Below are 18,532 nucleotides of genomic sequence, written 5' to 3'. Positions count from 1 at the left end.
CCTGCAACCTCTGACTTCTTTTTTTTTCCTTCCCTCCTCTGTGTTTCCATAGCTAGTTTTTCCATTACAGGAATTTCCCAATGATTCTGAATACTTTTTTAATAGAAGYTCAGGATGAAAAATTCTGCTCTGCTGTGGCATTAAGCAGGGAATATTTAAAATATGAGTAATCTTCCTGCATGGGACTATCCATTATCTTATTCTTTGGTTTTTTTTTTCAATGTTCCCAGTAGCAGCTTGCACCATYGGTACCCACTTGTGGGATTCTTTACATTGGGAGGAATTAGAAAGCCCCTGAAGTGGTGGAGATGACCCCGAGCACTGTGAAGTTGAGACCTCGTGTTGCTGAAAGTGCTCTCAACTAAAATAAGAGTCTGATCTGGGGTCATCGCTCTGATTAAAACTGTGTTAGATCAGATCTAACTCTGTCCTTACCAGAGGCTGCAGCAATTTAATTACATTGATACAAAATCCCATCTGTTCCCAGAGATGTTAACTCAGYTCAAACAATTTGTGTAAGCCCGGAGAAGGAAAGGAGGAAGAGCTGCTGTTCAAACGTGGGCAAAAGGAGAGCCCCGGTGGGGGAGAGGGGAGGGGAGGAGGAGTGTCTGAGCAACCAAATTGTTTGGGGTGATGAAAAATTTRAAAACAAGCTGTCGGTAGAGCCTTGTGCATTCCAGACTGTCCTTGGTCTGCTTCAGCTGCAGAAACAAAATTGAGGGACACAGCCACGGGTGAGGATGCTGCACTCCCACCTCTCCCCTCCTCCATGTGGGGCGTTTAAAAGGATCCAGAGAAGGCGGACGGTGCTCCACAAGGAGCCTCTGCCTGCCCTGCGTAGGGATGGGCAGCATCCCGAGCATCTCCCTTTCGCAGCGAGCAGCCCTGAACGCGGCTCTGTTGTGCGAACCGCGCCCCGCTGCGCAGTGTCCCCAGGGCGGGCGGCGGGCGGTGGCAGGACACTTGTGACACTTGTCCATGACATCACGGGCAGGGCACAGGCTGTTGTTGTACGCTCCGAGGACGCTGTCAGTGCTGCCATTGATGTGCAGAGCGGGGCACAGGCGTGCCAGCTTGTGCAGGCTGCCCGGGGATTGTGGATTGTGCCCGCGGCTTTAACCCCGGCACCGACCGCGGCCAGGGAGGGACACCTCGGAGCAGAAATCYGCCGGAGAGCTGCTCTGCCAGCAGCCCTGSAGCAAACCGGGGGGGAAAARCACAGAACTCCTGGCTCRGATGYCCGAGGGAGGGTTTTGATGCTGTGAGAGGGCATGACCTGATTGGGAACGAGCCCAGGCAGCACTCACGGGATTTTTTTCTGCTCACACCATTGGGATGAGCCTTSTCCATTCCAATYTYACCRATTCCATGATYCTCATGCACRYGGTGATGGGGACCCTTGGCAGGTGMTGATCCTGGGGCTCTGTGTGCCCTGCCCACAGTCACAAGTTACCAGCATCCAACCCCAAATCCAACTCCTGAAAAGCCCTGGGACGGCTGCTCAGAGGAAGGAAGAAGTTTTATTTCAGGGAAGAGAATTTAAAAAAAAAACCAAAAAACAAAAAACAAAAAATGAAGCAAAACAATCCCACAGCAGCTGCAGGGAAAATGTACATCTGCAACTGTGGGGTGCGAGGAGATGGGGCCAAGAATGCATTTGGGTATTGGTGCTGGCACCAYGGAGGGGGTGTGTTCTGAGGAAGCTCAAAGAACATAAAACTTTTCTGGTTTTTAAAGGATCAAAGCTGAGACCCCTGCTTTGTGCTCTCCCAAAACACCCTGCTCACCATGGGACTGTCATGGTCTGGGTTGGCCATGGCGCTGTTGGTCATTAAGGCCTCTCTAATGCTCATTTGCTGACCCAAAGCCTCAAAATAGGGTCAAATATAATTCCCCTGAATCAAAAATCTGCTCCACACCAATTGTGGAGTGGTGGCTGTGAGTGCAGKGGTCACCCCGGGGTGGAGGGGGATCCCCAATGCCCAGCAGAGCTCTCCCAGCTCCATTGGGACCAGTTGGAACTGGGATCCCATTCCCATGATGGGGAGCACATCTGGCAAGGTCCCAGTCCCCCGATAACAGGGACAGCAGGAGGGAACCCTGGGGGGACATTGGTGTCCCTGAGCACCCCAAAGGGGACAGGCAGCGTGTCTGTCTCCCCATGGCCCTGCAGCACGTGCAGGGAGGGGGCAGTGCTGTGACACCCCAAGGAAAGGTGGGTGCCAGGGATGACACTGGTGCTCCCCAAGGCCTTTGACTGCTTTAGGTTTTTTTTTTTTTTTTTTTTTTTTGATTTTTTTTTTAATTTTTTTTTTTTTTTTTTTTTTTTTTTTGGTTTTTTTTTTTTTTTTTTTTTTTTTTTTTTTTTTTTTTTTTATTTTATTGTGTAAACAGAAAACCATTTTCTCTCACAACACTGCAAGTAAATTACAAAGTCAACCCACTGAAACAGCTCTTCTAAAAAGGAAATTTTGAAGCATTTAAAGCAATGTTTTGTTAATCTCTAGCATCAATTTAGCACTGARAAAAATATCATACCTTCAGGTACTGATTGGCTTAACAAAATTTACATGGGAATTATTTATTATTATTATTATTTTTGGTTTAGTCTTTCATTTAAAAGATTTACATTACTATGGAAACTAATATCAAGACACATTTGTCTCTGACTTTCTTTACAAATCCCTTAGTTCCTCTTTGATTGTTAAATGTAAAGGCACACAATAAAGCTTTATGCATTTATTAAAATATACAGATTTTGGTAAATTTAGATCTTTTTTCTTAGTATCTTGATTATATATATGTATTATATGTATAGTTGTCAACAACACAGTCATTTGAAAATAAAATCACTCCATAACATATCTGCATTTTTTTTTTCTTTCTCATGACACAMTACAAGATCCCATTGTACAATGCACCAATGGGCTTCTGGAAACCACAAAAAAAATGGATAGAACAAACTGCTTTTAACAAATACACCAACTTCATACCAGAACTGCAGAGAATTGTTACACCAGAAAGTACCACCTGCAAAAAAAAAAGCAAGATATACATCAGAAAGACCAAACAAAATGAAATGAAGGTCATTTACAAGCTGGATTTACAACATCCCATGTCGTTGGGGTGTGATTTTGCTGCCACGTGGAGGATGCCGGAGTGCTGAGCCTCAAACGGAGGGAAGTGACCGTGTGGAGTGAATTTGTGGAGGGGCTGAGATCTTACAGACACTGCCTGGAAGGTTTGAGGTATTTATGCTCCATCTGTACCATGCATTTGGCCCCTCAGGGTGTGTGCCCTGTGCAGGGCAGGCACGGAGGGGCTTTGTGCCCCTCACCACAGGTGGGAGCAGGATGGTTCTGCTCTGCCAGGATCCTCCTGACAGCTCCAGAATGTGAGAAACTCCCTCAGGGCACCCAGGGGAASGGCTGGATTTGGGGTTACAGCCAAACCAGCACTTGCACCTCTCCCCAGACCCCTGGCCAGCAGTGCCCAGAGGCAATGGACACGCCTGGACATTTTGCCTTCTCCTCCTTTGCTCATGCCCGCTGAAGAGCCCAATGCTGCTACAAGAGGCACAGGAGCTCCCAAATGAAAGCTGAACCTGCACATTTCCCAGGAACTGCCACCTGAAACAGGGAGCAGGGCTCCTGTAAACCAGCCCTTGGCCACCAGCAAACCCAGGCAAGACCCAGCCTTGGTGGCTTGGGCACCTTCTCCTTGAACAGCTCTGTTGGGTGGGACGTGGTGGGCTCAGGAGGAGGGAACACTCCCAGCCCCGGCACGGTGAGGGTTGACAGCAGCCCCTCCACATCAGACAGCGCCCTGGCATCAAATCCTGGTAGCCCCAGGATGTGGCACAGCAATCCTACCCCAGCAATCCCCCAGGAGGGGGAAGGAGGATGGGTGAAAGGGAATGGGAGCAGCCAAAAGGCTCCACTCAACGCTTGGGTCCAACGGAAAAGTTCCTACAGACACCAAAGAGCAAGGGGTCAGGCCCTTGTCAAATCACACAGCGTAACTAGAGCAGACATGACGACAGACACCGCTAACTGCTCCGTAGCAAGAGATTAAGGCTGCAAGAAGAACGGGCTTCGACTCAACAGGGTACTTGGGCACGACTTTGTGGCTCGGCAGACGCCCAAATACCGCGCGGAAGCAGGACGGAAACGACTACCTTGGGTACGGAATAGTACAAGAGCTGGTAGGAAAACAGCRTCAGTCTTTCTCCCTGAAAACGTGAAGCCAGACCTGCGAGGTGCCATCYCTCTCGGGTACTTCTAAGGCATCGAGGAGGAGAGCAGCCAAGCGTGGGTGAGCGGTGAGAGGCGCTGGAGGAGCTCAGCCCCGCTGGGGAGGTTTCCCGAGCCGATCGTGAGCGGTGCGCGCATCGCAACGGCTTCGCCTTGGACACACTCGGGATTCCTGCTCGTAGGAGCGTGGTGGGGGTGGACAGCAGGAGCTGATGTCAGATCAAAGCTTACAGATGCTTTATCCAAATCCTCACTCCCACCCCGAAGCTGCTGCAGAGGTCAGACTTCCCTTGGCTTTCTCAGTCCAGGTTAGGATCTGCAGAATTGGATGCTCTTCTGCACTGGAAAAGGASTGTAGTTTGTCACTGTTTGGGAGAGGAGCTGCAAGGAGACTTTTGCAGCCCCAGGCAGAGCCTCTCCATCATGCTCTTGAGTCCCAGGAGTGATGGGGACAGTGCAGGTCCYGGCACACTTTGACCTGCTTGCCCACAGAGGGTGCCAGGCATGTATTTGGGGGCCTGATCCTGCAGTGAACCAAAGGGTTAATGGTTCTCAGTACGCACAGAGATATTTCCACATTGGAAATCCTGCCCCTGTTGGTGTTAAATTGCCCCCTGGGATGCCAGCAGCAGCCCAYGGTACTGGGGGTTGTTCTGGACTGCACTGGGGCCCCCAGAGTGGATCCAGCTGTGGGGAGGATGGGAGCTGCTCTCTGATGGGTTTTGGTTACTGTTCATTCAAAAAGATGCTCCTCCACCACAGAACTCTCCCCTGAGCGTGGTGARCTCCACAGCTGGACCTGCTGCTACTCACTGACCACACCCCACCACTGCTGTGGGGACACTGGCAGCAGGGAAGCTGATGGCACTGCTGGGGGCCATGGCCACGTTCAGGGGTCCAACCTCCACCTGCTGACCACCACTGCCCTGTTTGGTTTCAGACTGAAATACRGACACTTACGGAATGAGCAGCATTTCAGTGTTTTTCATACAGCACCCACCAAGCCAAGGTCAGAGACAGAGAAAATAGTACAAGGTGCAGAGGGCAGCAGGGAGACAGATTTCAGCCGCCAAGTCCTCTCCACTTGCCACCCGTGGCCCAGCCTTGCCAAGATGTGGCTGACCCACAGATGCTGAGGGCATGGAAGGGTGTCTGGAGCATAGAGTGAGCACTGGAAGGTGCCCAGCACGGTGAGGGAATGACAGCACAGTCGTTTTTGTTAAAGACACAAGGTGGTGGAAGCTGTACCCAGCCTCAGACCGGTGATGCTCAGAGGAACCACACGTGATCCTCGCTGACCATTCATACAAGGAGGGGTGAGCCAAGAGCAGGTCACAGCCCTCTCTGTGACCAGGAATGGGATCAGGCTCCCAGCTGCAGATCTGGGATGTTGGGCCGTGCTTAAAGGTTGGACTGAGACAGGAAAAAAATTTTGAATCTGGACTGAGACATGAAATAATTTTGAATCACAGTATTTGGGGTGCTTGGGTTTGGGATGTGGGGATGGACTTGGGGGAAGCTCTGCTGTGTGMACCGAGCCAGAAGGGGCCATGGAAACACTGTGTGATGGAACCAGCTATCCATGTCTGAGCTGCTCCCAGGGACAAGTGTGTCCATCTCCATTTTGTGCCTACCCACCCGTCCRTGCCTCTGGCTCAGGTATCACCTCTAGGTGGTTGAAAGGAAAAAACTCCACATGCCAAGAAAGTACCAAAAATGTAAGAGTGGCATCCCAACACTGCAACCATTGGGTGGACATTCCCCAGAGACAATTTGACTTGTCCCATCGTGCAGCTCCTTCCACTTCTCAACACCCTCCTTCTTTGGCACATCTCCCACTCTGCTGCCTGCAGGGTGCAGCTGGTGCTGGGGGATCGGCCGGTGCTGGGGGATCAGCCGGTGCTGGAGGATCAGCCGGTGCTGGGGGATCGGCCGGTTCTGGGGGATCAGCTGGTGCTGGGGGATCAGCCGGTGTTCACCAGAGAGAGACTGGGCTGGTGGAGTTGGGACAGCCACGGGTGTTTTTGTTTCAGGGTCAGCAGCAATCGCAGAGCACGTCCCAAGGACCGCAGGTGAGCGGGGTGGCGGTGGAGGATCCGGGGAGGACGGGGCAGTTCGGGGGAGCCATGGGGAGCCTTCCTCATCTCCTGGGTGGCACGGTGCCCCGCTGCCCGTCCCGCTACTCGGGCGAGTAGTCCAACTCGTCGTTGGCGATCAGAGCCTCCGATGGCGGTTTGTGCCGGCCTTTGCTTTTCGACCTGCCACTTGTCCGATGGCTGTCCTTGCCATCCGCCATCTGCTGGTACGAGAAACCCTTGTCCTCAGCAGGACCCCAGCCCGGGCCGCTCTCRCCCTCGGGGGCGAAGGAGAAGCCGTCATCCACGGAGAAGGGGTCGACRTCCACGTCGTAGCGCTGGTAGGTGCTCTGGTGCAGGGCCTCCTCCCGGGCGCTGATCTCCAGCGTGCTGTTCCACATCCCGTAGCCAAAGTAGATGAGCAGACCTGGGGTGGGCGAGAGGGACAGGGTTGGAGCCCAGCTACCCACCAACCCCGCTAGCCCTACCTGATCTCACCTTCCTGCACAAATGTATCCAGAGAATTTATTTCCAGTGGATCGTGGGATTAACCCACCCCAGCCATGTGCACGGAGAAATCCAGATCCACATGCCATGGACTGGCCATGGGCGACTGATGTGAGATTAAATCAGGACCACACATCTCTGCCAGAAAAAACAGCTGGATGTCCCATCCCCAGCTGTCATGGATGGGCTGGTGGAGCTCATCACACCTAAAATTGACTCATTGCCATAGCTGGCAGCTCAAGAGGTATTAGTTGTCCCCACAGGAGAAAGTGCTTAACCACAGCAGATTAAACRGATGCTTTGGAGTTATCTTTTCTTCCAGGTAGAAGGGCTTTCTCTAGATTTGCAGCCTCACGTCTTGCCTTCAAGGACCAAAAAAACACTGAGTATGCCTTCTCCCCAGGTGGCAGCCCCTGCCCAATGRCTCGGAGGAGCTATGAGAGCTGCTCTATTTCTTTTGGGTTTGTGGAGTAAGTGGTTGCAATGCAAAGCACTATGGATATGCTGGACTCCTGGTTATGTGTCAGAAAGTCTAAATTTGGGGGGAAAAGGGACCACAGCAGAGTCAGTGAGTCCTAAGATGCCTCTGGCCCAAAGTTAAGAACTGGGACTAAAAGGAGATACAATCCACAGATCTGACTTTACCAGGGCTGTAATGGTTGGGCAGCTCTGGGCTTCAGAAAAGCGGCGCTGAAATAGAGGTGTGGGCTGCTGAASAGCTCAAGTGGGTGACAGAGCAAGAAATCAAGCTGATTTCTGTACAAAACCTGCCTGCRAGGCAATTTCCAGAACCCGCCTACTTTGCATCAAAAATGCCATCAAAATAGTCACCTTTGCACGGAGTCGTTCTCTTCTGTGAAACTGATGTTTTCTGGAGGTGTAATTTTCCATTTAGCTGTGGTTCAGGGGCTGGATAAAAAGAGATTTCTAAGAACTTCAGGATGGCAAGGGGCAGATGAAAAGGACTGGGTACATCCCAGGCATCAGCCTGTACACTAATAAGGGAAGCTGTTATTGTTAACACCCTTCCAAAAGCATGTCAGYTAAAAAATCAAAATAAATGAAACTGGGACTCACCCACAAAACACCAGACAGCAAATCGGATCCACGTGACAGTGGAGAGCTTCAGCATGAGATAGATGTTCACCAGCATGGCRAAGGCAGGGACGAAGGGCAGGCACGGGGCCATGTAGGGCAGCTTCTTGGGGTTTTCTGGCTGCTGCAAAATCACAAACACCAACACGGCGATGAGCAGGATCATCAGCACGACCAGCAGGACAGCCCACCAGCTCTGCTCAGAGATGTAGTCKGCCCCAAAAATGATGAAGGAGCAGAAGATGAACATCAGGACGAAGAGCAGGAGGACGCAGGTGGTGACCGTGTGKCCGGTGGCCGCCGTCGGGCGATCCATTTTACCCGGCAGCCCGAGGTGGATCCGCATGGTGTAGTATCGAGGGCCRATCAGCTTCTTCAGCTTGATGAGATAGATGTTCTCAGACTCGTCYGCCTCTATGCCCGAGGTCATGTCCACAGTGCCGTAATTGGGGTGATTCACGTTGTAGGCAGATTTATCGGATTTCCCAATTAGCATCTCGTTATCTCCTAGCGACGGCAGATTTTTCGCCCCGCACGTGTTGGTTGGGGGGCCGGAGAACTCCTCTCCTTCGCTGCCAGGGGAGCACGCTTCCTTCTCGCAGTCGGCCAGGATGCCCTCCTTCTTCTTGGTGTGCTCCTCGGAGAGGAACTTGACGAAGCCGTCGATGTCGCTCTCGGGCTGGTAGCGGAGCAGCAGGACGCACACGGACACCAGCGTGTAGGCGAGCAGGGTGCCGATGGACATCATCTCGATCAGGTCCCGCAGGCTGACCAGCAAGGACAGCAGAGCTGCCAGGAACCCGGACACGATGCAAGCCACCACAGGGGTTTCCGTGTAAGAGCTGACGTGGGACAAAAACCTGGAGAGCAAAGCAGTCGCACAAAGTTAAAATCGCAGAGGTTCCCTGTGGCAATACCCCTTCCTCAGTTGCAGGGAATAAACTCAGCTATCCCTTCAGGTCTTGTTGCTTTTTGGAGCTTTGACTCCAGGCAGCTGGGGGCTGAATCTGCAGGTTAGGGACAGAACATGCTGAGGTTGAATCTGGAGTTAGATCTAGGTCTGAGAGCTCTGCAATGAGCACTCGGATACTGATAAATAAGTACCCAGATTTTATCCATATACAACTTCACTCCTTTGCAAGTTACTCTTGAATTAAATACTCATCCTCACATAACCAGAATCTAGGTATCAGCACCAAATGAGAAACTGTAGGGTAGATTGTTCCTGATATTTTCCCCACAGGATATTGCCCCATTCTGTACCTACAGAGTCTGTGCGTGCCCATTGCTCCTGCAGTGACAATACTGTCGGGGTGTTGGCACACCCCAATCCCCCAGCACAACTCCCCCTCAGATCCCAAGAGGCCAAAAATAAATGCCAGCATGGGCATGACTGACCTGAAGAGCAGCCCATCACCAGCCATGGCATAAATGACTCTGGGCATCGGGAAGAGGGAGCCCAGCAAGCTGACGGTCAGCCCGGCCACCGAGCCGATGGCAACGATGAAYTTGGCTGCGTAGAAACCGTGGACAGCAAACATTTCCATCAGCGGGGACTCGGTGTCGATGGCATCGTAGGGCACCATCAGTGTGAGGATCATGCTCACCTGGGGAGGGAGAGAGGAGCAGGGCAGGGTGTCAGCAGCAGCATTGGGGTCTGTGGGGGATTATCAGGGTGTGGGGGCTGCTTCTCAAGAGCGAAAACCCAAAAAAATTTTGTGTCTGATTGGGATTGTATCCCTTGTGGAGGGGATGTAAAACACTCGAGTTAGGATTGTTTGTGCTTTGCTGTGGGGTGGCTAATCCAGAAAGCTGTGGGGTGTTGGTCGCTGCCATCCAAAGGCAAGAAGGGGATGTTTGAACCTTGCTTTAGGGGTGATGCAGGAGTCCAGTGGGACTGGTGTGACTGGTGACTAGTGGGACTGGCAGTTTAGCAGCACTCATTTGGCTGCATTCCTGTGTTGGAATAATTTCGGGGCAGACCCCAAACCCAGATTGCACWGCTTGGAGCAACATTCTGGCCCTGTGTGGGTCAAAGGATTTGTTTCCATGAGAAGCCCCTGCAGGAAAGGTAGTCTTTGAAATTATCAGACTTTCTTTGAAATTATCAGAACAGTGTTTTTTCTCCTTCATAACTAATATTTGCTCTTTTGAAAAGAAAATATCTGAGCACAGACATGCTTTTATTGGGGTGCAGGCAGCAGAATCTCACACAGCCATCCCCGCCTACCCTTCCCCTCACTTGGATCCTCTCCCACATCTCCAGCAGAGGCAGTGCTGCTTTTCCCAGAAACACRGAGAAAGGATGCTGCAATGCTGCTGCTCCTGCTGCTTTGCTGCTCTCCTGGGAGCAAAAATAGCTGTGGATTGGGATGAGAAAAAAAATCTGTCTGCCACCATGTCCCTGCAGCTGGCAGAGGGGTCTTGTAAGGTAACAGGAGCTCGGGGACAAACTGAGGGGAGCCTTGGCAGGCAATGTGCAGGTGCCCAGAAGGGACTTGCATGGTTCATTTATATATATATTTATATATATCCATACATATTTATGTACATCACACCTGTGTAGGAATCACTTACAGACACATAAGCTGTCAAGCACGTGACGAGTGAGGCCGTGATGGCGTAGGGGATGGAGGTGTTGGGGTTCTTCGCCTCTTCTCCCGTGGTGGCAATGATGTCGAAGCCGATGAAGGCATAGAAACAGGTGGCTGCCCCCTTGAGCACCTGTGGGGAGGATCAAACATCTGGGTGTCAGGAGGGAGGCTGGCACCCAGCCAAGGAGAGGGAGCTGAGCAAAAATGGAGCAGCAAAAATGGAGCTGAGCAAAAGTGGAGCTGAGCAAAAATGGAGCAGCAATCAAACTCTGCATCGTATGAGCTAAAGGTGAGTGGGGGCAGGTCAGGGGGTGCACACAGAGTGGGGACCGGCCCTGGGAGCACACCTAATCCATCTGGGGGAAAAAAAACCCATCAACCTGTGCCCTGAGCCACTGGAGGCATCTGCAGCTCAGCCCACAAACCTGTGCCCACACAGTGCCCGAGTCTGCCGGGAGATCCTGCCRGTGACAGAGACAATCTACCAATTTCAGCTTTGCTTTCACAATCCTCCACCCCAAATCCATTTTTATTAGTAGGGATCTGGAACGTGTTTACACGTTCTGCCTTAGCAAGATGTCTCATGTGGCAGCAAGATCCGCTTGCAGAGGAAGCAGGAGAGAGCAGCAGCCGTCAGATGTGCGCCGCTTCCCAAACAACCCCTGTTTTRCTTGGAAGCTGCAGACAGGTTAGGAGCCACACATTGGAGCACTTGGATGGGGAATTATTTGTACTGTTTGGTTATTTTTTTTTTAATGTGATTTTTAAAAATATACAATATTAGCGAGGACATTTATAGGAAAGGAACGCTGGAGCAGGGTGAGGACTGCCTGGCTGTGAGGGAGCTGATCTGGAGCTGTGAAACCCTTGAACACGTCTTGGCAGCTTGCTGGGTGCCACCTGTCCATCACACCTCTGTCATCTGAGCTGTGTACAGTGCACACAGTAAAACTCATCTCTTTCAGGGACTGTAATTATCCTTTTCAAGTATCCCCTACGCTCCTGGGGATCTCACGCTTGGTGGATTTACTTTTGCAAACAACTTGTGAGACAATGAACCAGCTGAAAAGGGTGAGACCACCCTGCTGCATTTTATGCATTTTGGGTGTGCATCTATCTTGTAAAACTACCTTTTTTTTTTTTTTTTTTTTTTTTTTTTCCCCCAGGAGATATTTGGTGCATTGGATTGGAGCAAAACAGGTATTTTGTTTTTTGTTTTTCACTCCTGTTGTATGACAAAAAAAGCCAAGCACAACCCAAAGGTAAACATGACCTCTGCTCTCAAGTGAGCCTCAGTGCCCTTCTCCTCACTGTTCYCTGGTAGAGAAGTATTGATTTATTRAAAGAAGTGCAGAGACTCTATGGCAGTTTGGGACCCTTTCAATAATCAAGATACTTGGTTTACTTTACTTTCATGCTTATTTTTCTGCACAAAACCCCAGCGGAGTTGAGCAGTGTAAATCTGAGAAATTATCTTGGGTTCAGGCCAGCTGAGATATTTTCAGTCTCTGTTCATCCTTGGATAAAAACCAGTGCAAGCAAGCTAAAAAAGCCAAATATGTCCAAATTCTCAGTAAGCTTTGAGGGAACATCCATAAAATAAGTACTGGCAGGTGGCATTATGAAGTGCTCAAAACAAATGCTTGAGAACATTGTTGTTGAAAAACAGCCAACAAAAGTATCTCCCCACTCCGCAGAGGCTGAGCCACTTTTCTGGAGCACCCTTTCTCAGAGAGCCACAGCATTTTGCTCCATTGCWGGGCAATTTAGTGGCATTTCCTTGGGGATGCTTTCACGTGGAGTTTGGCTCTGCAGAAGGACATTTTGGAATAGTTCTGCGTTTATGCCAAGAGGAGTTAGGCAATAAGGGCAAAGCATTGAAATGCTCTTTGGGTTTAGCAGAGAGAGCAGGTCTGGATCCAAGCCTGCACTCCAGGGGTTTTGGGGTCCCTGGCCAAAGCACAGGTGGATTTAGGAGGGCTGGGATCTGTGGGTGTGCACACTGYGAGCAAAACAGTTGTTGTGTGTCCTTCCCATGCTCAGGACTTACCCCCGGCCATCCAAACGGCAGGAACTGCCCTTCAGCCCAGTTGTCACTTTTGATGTAGAACAGACCAGCGATCATGATGAAGATCCAAACTGCCAAATTAATGACGTTGAGCACGTTGTTCAGCCCCACTGAGTTCTTCACCCCCATGGCCACGATGATGGTGACAATGACAGCAATGACCAGAGCAAGAAGGTCAGGGTAAGACTCCTCTCCTTTCCCTAGATGAGATAAAAGAGATGGTTACTCTCCATTGACAGAATATTCAGGAACTCTGTGGGGGAGTTTTAAACACTTTTCAGACCTTGAAGTCTGGCAGAACTCATTGCAAAGGGGATCTCCAGAGGACCTTGCCTCCACYAGCTGAAGTTTTTTAATTAAGGTGATAAATCTTGATGTCCCAAGACACCATTCAGACTTTTGGGAGAGTGGCAAACCAATGATCATATCCCAGTTTGCATAGCACTCATTATAACCAATCAGCCATGAAGTTTTCATGACACAGGTACACGACAGACGGATGATTTACTTACTGCTAGGATTCATGGACTGTTCTGGAACTGCAGATCATACAGGACCACCACAGCCCCCAGTCCATGGCAGCACTGCAAACACCAGCTTGTCCTCTCTAACAAAATTCTGTGTGTGCCCCAAGAGTGTTTGCACTGGTGAAATGTTTCTGTGCTGTCTTTACCCTCTGACATTCGACTATTTCTGTGCATTTATTCTGAATGCCAGCTCACCCCAAAGGGGCTCCAAGCATCCCATATCCCATCCCCTCAAATCCTTCCTGCTCGCCAGGCTGCCAGGGCAAAGAACCAGAGCCAKCCAGACAGTAAATAATGAATGAAGCCTAATATCCATGTCTGACTTGTGACAGGCTCCCAATTACTTTTCAGGCCCTAATTAACAGAGGCACCTCTGCACAGCAGGACGCACCCAGGCCGTTCAGAGTGCCCACGCTGCTGATCATCCAGCGGCTGATGGTGTGGTTGGCCAGCGAGTCGAACATGCTGCTGAGAGCGCTGGCACCCGCCGCTGTCCCGATCAGGTACTCCAGGATGAGGTTCCAGCCGATGAAAAATGCCACAAACTCCCCCACGGTCACGTAGCTGTAGGTGTAGGCAGAGCCCGTGGTCTTGGGCACCCGCACGCCAAACTCAGCGTAGCAAACGCCTGTTGGGGGAAAATGGGAAAGGGCATAAGGGAAACGCGGTTGGGAAATGGAAAGAGTGAAATCCCCTTGGTGTGGAGTGCAGTTAGCATCAGGAGCACAGAGACATCACAGAGAGCCATGGTGACCCTCCCTCCCCAGTTTCTTGGCTTAAAAACCAGACAAATGTCCGCTAAAATCGAGTTGTGACGGGTTTTTCTTTTTGTGATGGCACAGTTCAAACCAGCCAGGTGTTTACATGGGATCCTGGGCCAATGCTGCACCGCCTCATCCCACAGGAAGGTGCTCACACAAAGCTACTCCTCTCCCTGCCCCATTGGAAATTTCCAATTTCCAAACACTCATGCTCCATTATTGCTCTGCAGATCCAGGCACGAACACTGCCCTGATGATCCCTGCTCTTGTTCATACCCAAGCAAGAGAAGTTTGAAAACATCTTACATAGAGAATGTAAGTTATTTTAACACTTAAAAGGTATTATATGTAAGTCTTCTAAAGAATAATTGCAAAACTAACTGTGTAGAAGAAGGAAAGAAAAGCAAAAAGAAGTGTTTAACTGTAAATGTTTGGGAGGAGAATTCAGCAGACTTTAATACTTTCCGAACTCCTTGTGTGCTCACTATGTCAGGATAATTTTTAATAAAAACCTGACCCTGACACSTTGATGTATTAAAACAACCATTAACTTTTATTTAAAAGGAATGGATGTACTTAGTCTCAAATTGCCCAAATATTATTCAGGACAAGTACTGGAAGGGTCCTGCATGYTTAACACTGGTTAAGCCCCTGCCCCAAAGACCCCTGTAAAGTTCATATGGGTGAGTTGGCTAAGGCCATTACTACCATTGAGTAAACACGTAGTAATTAYTGAGCTCTCTATCAACTGAAATTCTCCATTTAGAAGATAATARTTGCTTCAAATTTGCAATCAGTTTAGTATAGAGAGAGGAATGAATAATTTATAACGAGGCGGCTGCTCTTAGTTTAAGTGCAGTTTTTACACAGTACAAACACAGAATTGTTGAATCTCTCAAGCTGAATTTGGTGGTGCTTCTTTTCTCGGTATTGGAGGATTTTCATATTCCACTGCTTAACTTGAATGYGGGTTGCTTTGCAATGGGACTCTTCAAAACTTGATTTCTGTAAAGCAGCCCAACAGGAGCCATRAGACGTTTCCATCATCCATCCAGCCCTACCGACAGTCATTATTCAAAGCTGATGAAARATGCATGCACTCGGCAAAGGTACGGCGTTCACAGATAACTACAGGCCTGAATGATTTATGAAACTGGTGCTCTGATGGGGACAAGTATCCAGTTTCTCTTTTTGATGGCCTTAAAAAATATATACTCTTTCTTGGAGGCAGCTCTCGTTTTAGCCAACAACAAGATAATGATTGAAGAGGATGGTTRTCGATACACAATGATAATGCCAAAACAAAGGAATGAATGTGAATAAAATGTCTGAGTTTTTGATTATTCTGCTAGGATCCCAAAATGGAAGAACAGTTTTTCACCATGCGTTGGGCCCAGCAATAGGTTGGGAATATTWGCATTAGGTATCAGCATGTATCACACACACGTGTGTGTGTACATATATATATACATAAAAAAAATACTAATGTTTGCTGCATCTGCACTGTATTATGATTACTATTGCTGTTGTTATTGTCATTATTATTATTATTATTATTATTATTATTATTATTTTTACAATCTAACTTCTCAATAAAACTGTGTTACCCAGTTACTTCTGGCAGCCCAGATTGTTCTGCACAGCCAGCCCAGCTCTGTCACAACTGTTTGAATTGGAGACAGATTTCTCTTTTTCCCCCAGTCAAGAATATTTGCAATTTCTGCAAACAAGACAACATGTTGGTTTTTTTGAAGGCACAAACATTCTACAGGTGACCATTTMTTTTCCTTGAATATCTGCCACACTTGTGCAATTGGTGTGACAGTCCAATTACACAATTGTGTAACACAATTACACGATTGACAGCAATTCCACTGGTGTAATTATGCAGTTATTGGTATTGTTCAGCAGGATGTAAACACAGCTGAGAGGTTTGGTCCATGGCATTGGCCCTGACAAGATCTCATCCATGAAGCAGGGTTGGGTGAGAGGCAAACTCCTGATTTTTGCTAAGGAGGGGTTTTGGATAAACATAGGGCTGAGACTGGGGARTCCTGTTGCAGGTAATGGAAGGAACTTGAGGTGCACTGGAGGATTTGTGGAGAGAAGCTGGGCGAGCATTTCTACTTGAGAGCTGAATGAATGGCCTTCCAGTGAGAGAATAAAAGAGATTGATTTAATTTATCAGTTTAATMAATTGCAGTGTGTCTCTAAGTACCCTGATAGGGTACATGTTGCTTGAAACTATGGAAGGAATAAGGGGAATTTGTTGAGTAGATGAAATTGGAAAAAACCCTATCTGGAACCAGGCTGAACAGTGCAAAGAGTTTTCCCAATGGCAGGACTTCCCTGTGGCTCTCTCCCAGGGGAGCTGGATGATTTTCTGGATGGTTTTGGTTTGTTTGGTTTTGGTTTTTTTTTTTTTTTTTTAAATCCAAAACTCTCCTGGGCTCACTTTTCCAAGCAGAGAGATTGATTAGTGATCTGTGATGGATGAAGGCAAAACTCCCTGAAATCTGTCCATGCACATTTTCCAAACTCAGTGCCTGGCATGCTAGAAGCAACCACGATGGGAGAGCTGGAATCACATCCCTGAATCTAACAGCCCATCCAGCTCCCAAAATCTTACTTGGTTTACTTGCCAAAAAAATGTTGTTGTTACAAACAACAGCAGCGTTAGGGATGAAGTGAGGAAGCAGCCAAGGAGACTATCAAAACACTGCATCCCTCACAAAACACTTTCCCAGGGCTCCAAAAGCAAGGGGAGATGAAAGCAGAGAGGGAAGCGGTGCAGRCTCCTGTGGGCAAAGGCAGGAGGAGCTCCTGCTGTGGGGCAAGGCTCAAGTCTGGGGTGAAAAAACCCCTTTTGGAGGACAGGGTGTTTGTGTTAGCAGAGACCCACCCAAACTCTGTGTGCTCTTGGTCTGCACCACGGCYAACAAAACCTTTGTAGAGGAGAGAAAGCAGGCAGTGGGAAAGGAGAGACACTGATGCTATCTGCTGCCTTGGTTGAAAAACAGGCATTTTGGTTCACTTGTTGTGTTGGGAACTGAAATAAGCATTGGAGTTCATTGCAAGCTCTCAACTCTTGTTGTGGGCTTTGGAGAGAGCGWGATGGTCATCCCTGGGCTGKGCCAGGGYTGTGCCTCTGGGCTGCAGGGACATCAGGGTTCAAACTTGCACGCACTTTGGTGGGATCTCCGTGGAGCAGCACTGCAAACTCCAGGGAAAGAGCCTGATGTGCTTCTACATCTCGTTACAAAAAATCCAGAGTTTTGAAAAGCTGATCTRGGTCACTTTGCTGTGTTGGCTCTTCCTGTGTTCGATCAAAGCCCTTTGCCATTTGCTCAGGTTTCCTTATCCAACCCACAGACAAAAGCTGGACACCAGACAGACACAGCATGCAAAGTCCTCTGAGCAGAGAGAGCAGGAACATCACATCATCGTGTTAGCACTGATCTGGAAAGGACAAATGCCAGCAGTGCTGGCTTCACGTAGAAACTGCAGCTCGAGCCATATGCTCAGCTGGGTTCCTATGGAGGAGATGGAATTCACCGTGTTTTCACTAAAATACACAATTTATCTCTCCCTGCACATTTKTTTGTTGGGKTTTTTGTTTTGTTTGCAAATTSAAAGASTGACCCTGTGTGAATAGRAGCCAAGAAATCAAGTCCAGGACTAACTGAGGAATTTTTTAACTGTTAGCCATGTCAACAAAAGAAGGTGCTGCCCAAGCCACTGATATCCTCCCTGCTGGAACTGAGTTTCCCACAAACTCTCACTCCACTGCTGTGGATTGGCCATGCTCTCAGCTTGGAACATGCACTGCAAAACTCCCAAATGTCCCAAAAATATTGTCCTCGAGCTCCAACCTTGTGGCAGCCATTGGCAGCTCATCAGTGCTTGGKCTGGTGGCTCCCAGTACAAGGTTTGGTCTGATATTTGTGCAGTGAGATTGGACACTGCACAATCTGCGTGAGACCAGTGGGAAATGGTTTTTTGGTCTGTGGGAGAGGTGCTGCCTCCTTGTTTGTGGCACTGAGCAGGCGTCCACCCATGCCAGAGAAGGTTCAGGGCACGRCCATCACCCAAAATCCCACTCACCTGACAAGATGGAGGCGACAGCAGCGATGATGAAGGACACGATGACCCCSGGCCCCGCCATCTCCTTGGCCACCAGGCCGGACACCACGTACATGCCGGTGCCCACGCAGCTTCCAACGCCCAGGGAGATGAGGTCCAGGGTGGTGAGGACCTTGGCCAGCCGGGCGCCCTGGGTGGCTGCGGCACCGCTGCCCTCCAGCATGGACTCCACGGGCTTGGTGCGCAGCACGCGGGTGCGCAGGGCATGGCCCCCCGCCCCCCAGGGCACCCTCCGCGGGTCCAGCCGGGACAAAAACCCACTCATGGCTGGGCTGGGCTGGGCTGGGCACACCCGGGCACGGACGGTGTCGGCAGCACCCGCTCAGAGCCGCAGCCGCGTCTCCATCATCCTGCGCTGGCAGCCCTGCAAGAGAGAGGATCGAGTTTTGACTGAAACGGCAAGGAAAGGAGGAAGAAGTTAGATATTAGGAAAAGGTTTTTTACAGAAAGATTGATAAAGCATTGGGATGCTTTGCTCGGGGAGGTGGTGGAGTTGCCACTCCTGGATG

The 18,532-nt window shown here is 49.6% G+C and overlaps 1 protein-coding gene across 1 annotated transcript; it reads right to left on the bottom strand.

The window, feature by feature from the left end:
• Nucleotides 1–6,278: 6,278 nt before the first annotated feature.
• SLC7A14 (solute carrier family 7 member 14) lies at nt 6,279–18,288 on the bottom strand. The gene is made up of 7 exons (XM_057369399.1): nt 17,985–18,288; nt 13,511–13,747; nt 12,575–12,792; nt 10,508–10,654; nt 9,329–9,537; nt 7,913–8,790; nt 6,279–6,755 (listed from the first exon to the last, which is right to left on the bottom strand). Exons 1-7 carry the CDS (start codon nt 18,286–18,288, stop codon nt 6,433–6,435), a joined length of 2,316 nt encoding a protein of 771 aa, XP_057225382.1. The 3' UTR covers nt 6,279–6,432.
• Nucleotides 18,289–18,532: the final 244 nt, after the last annotated feature.

This window comes from Malurus melanocephalus, unplaced genomic scaffold, assembly GCF_030028575.1.
Source record: "Malurus melanocephalus ecotype Western Australia unplaced genomic scaffold, MMel_1.1 scaffold_108, whole genome shotgun sequence".
NCBI classification, from domain to species: domain Eukaryota; kingdom Metazoa; phylum Chordata; class Aves; order Passeriformes; family Maluridae; genus Malurus; species Malurus melanocephalus.
The sequence above is the reverse complement of the archived record's forward strand: the minus strand, read 5'-3'. Positions and strand labels throughout refer to the sequence as shown.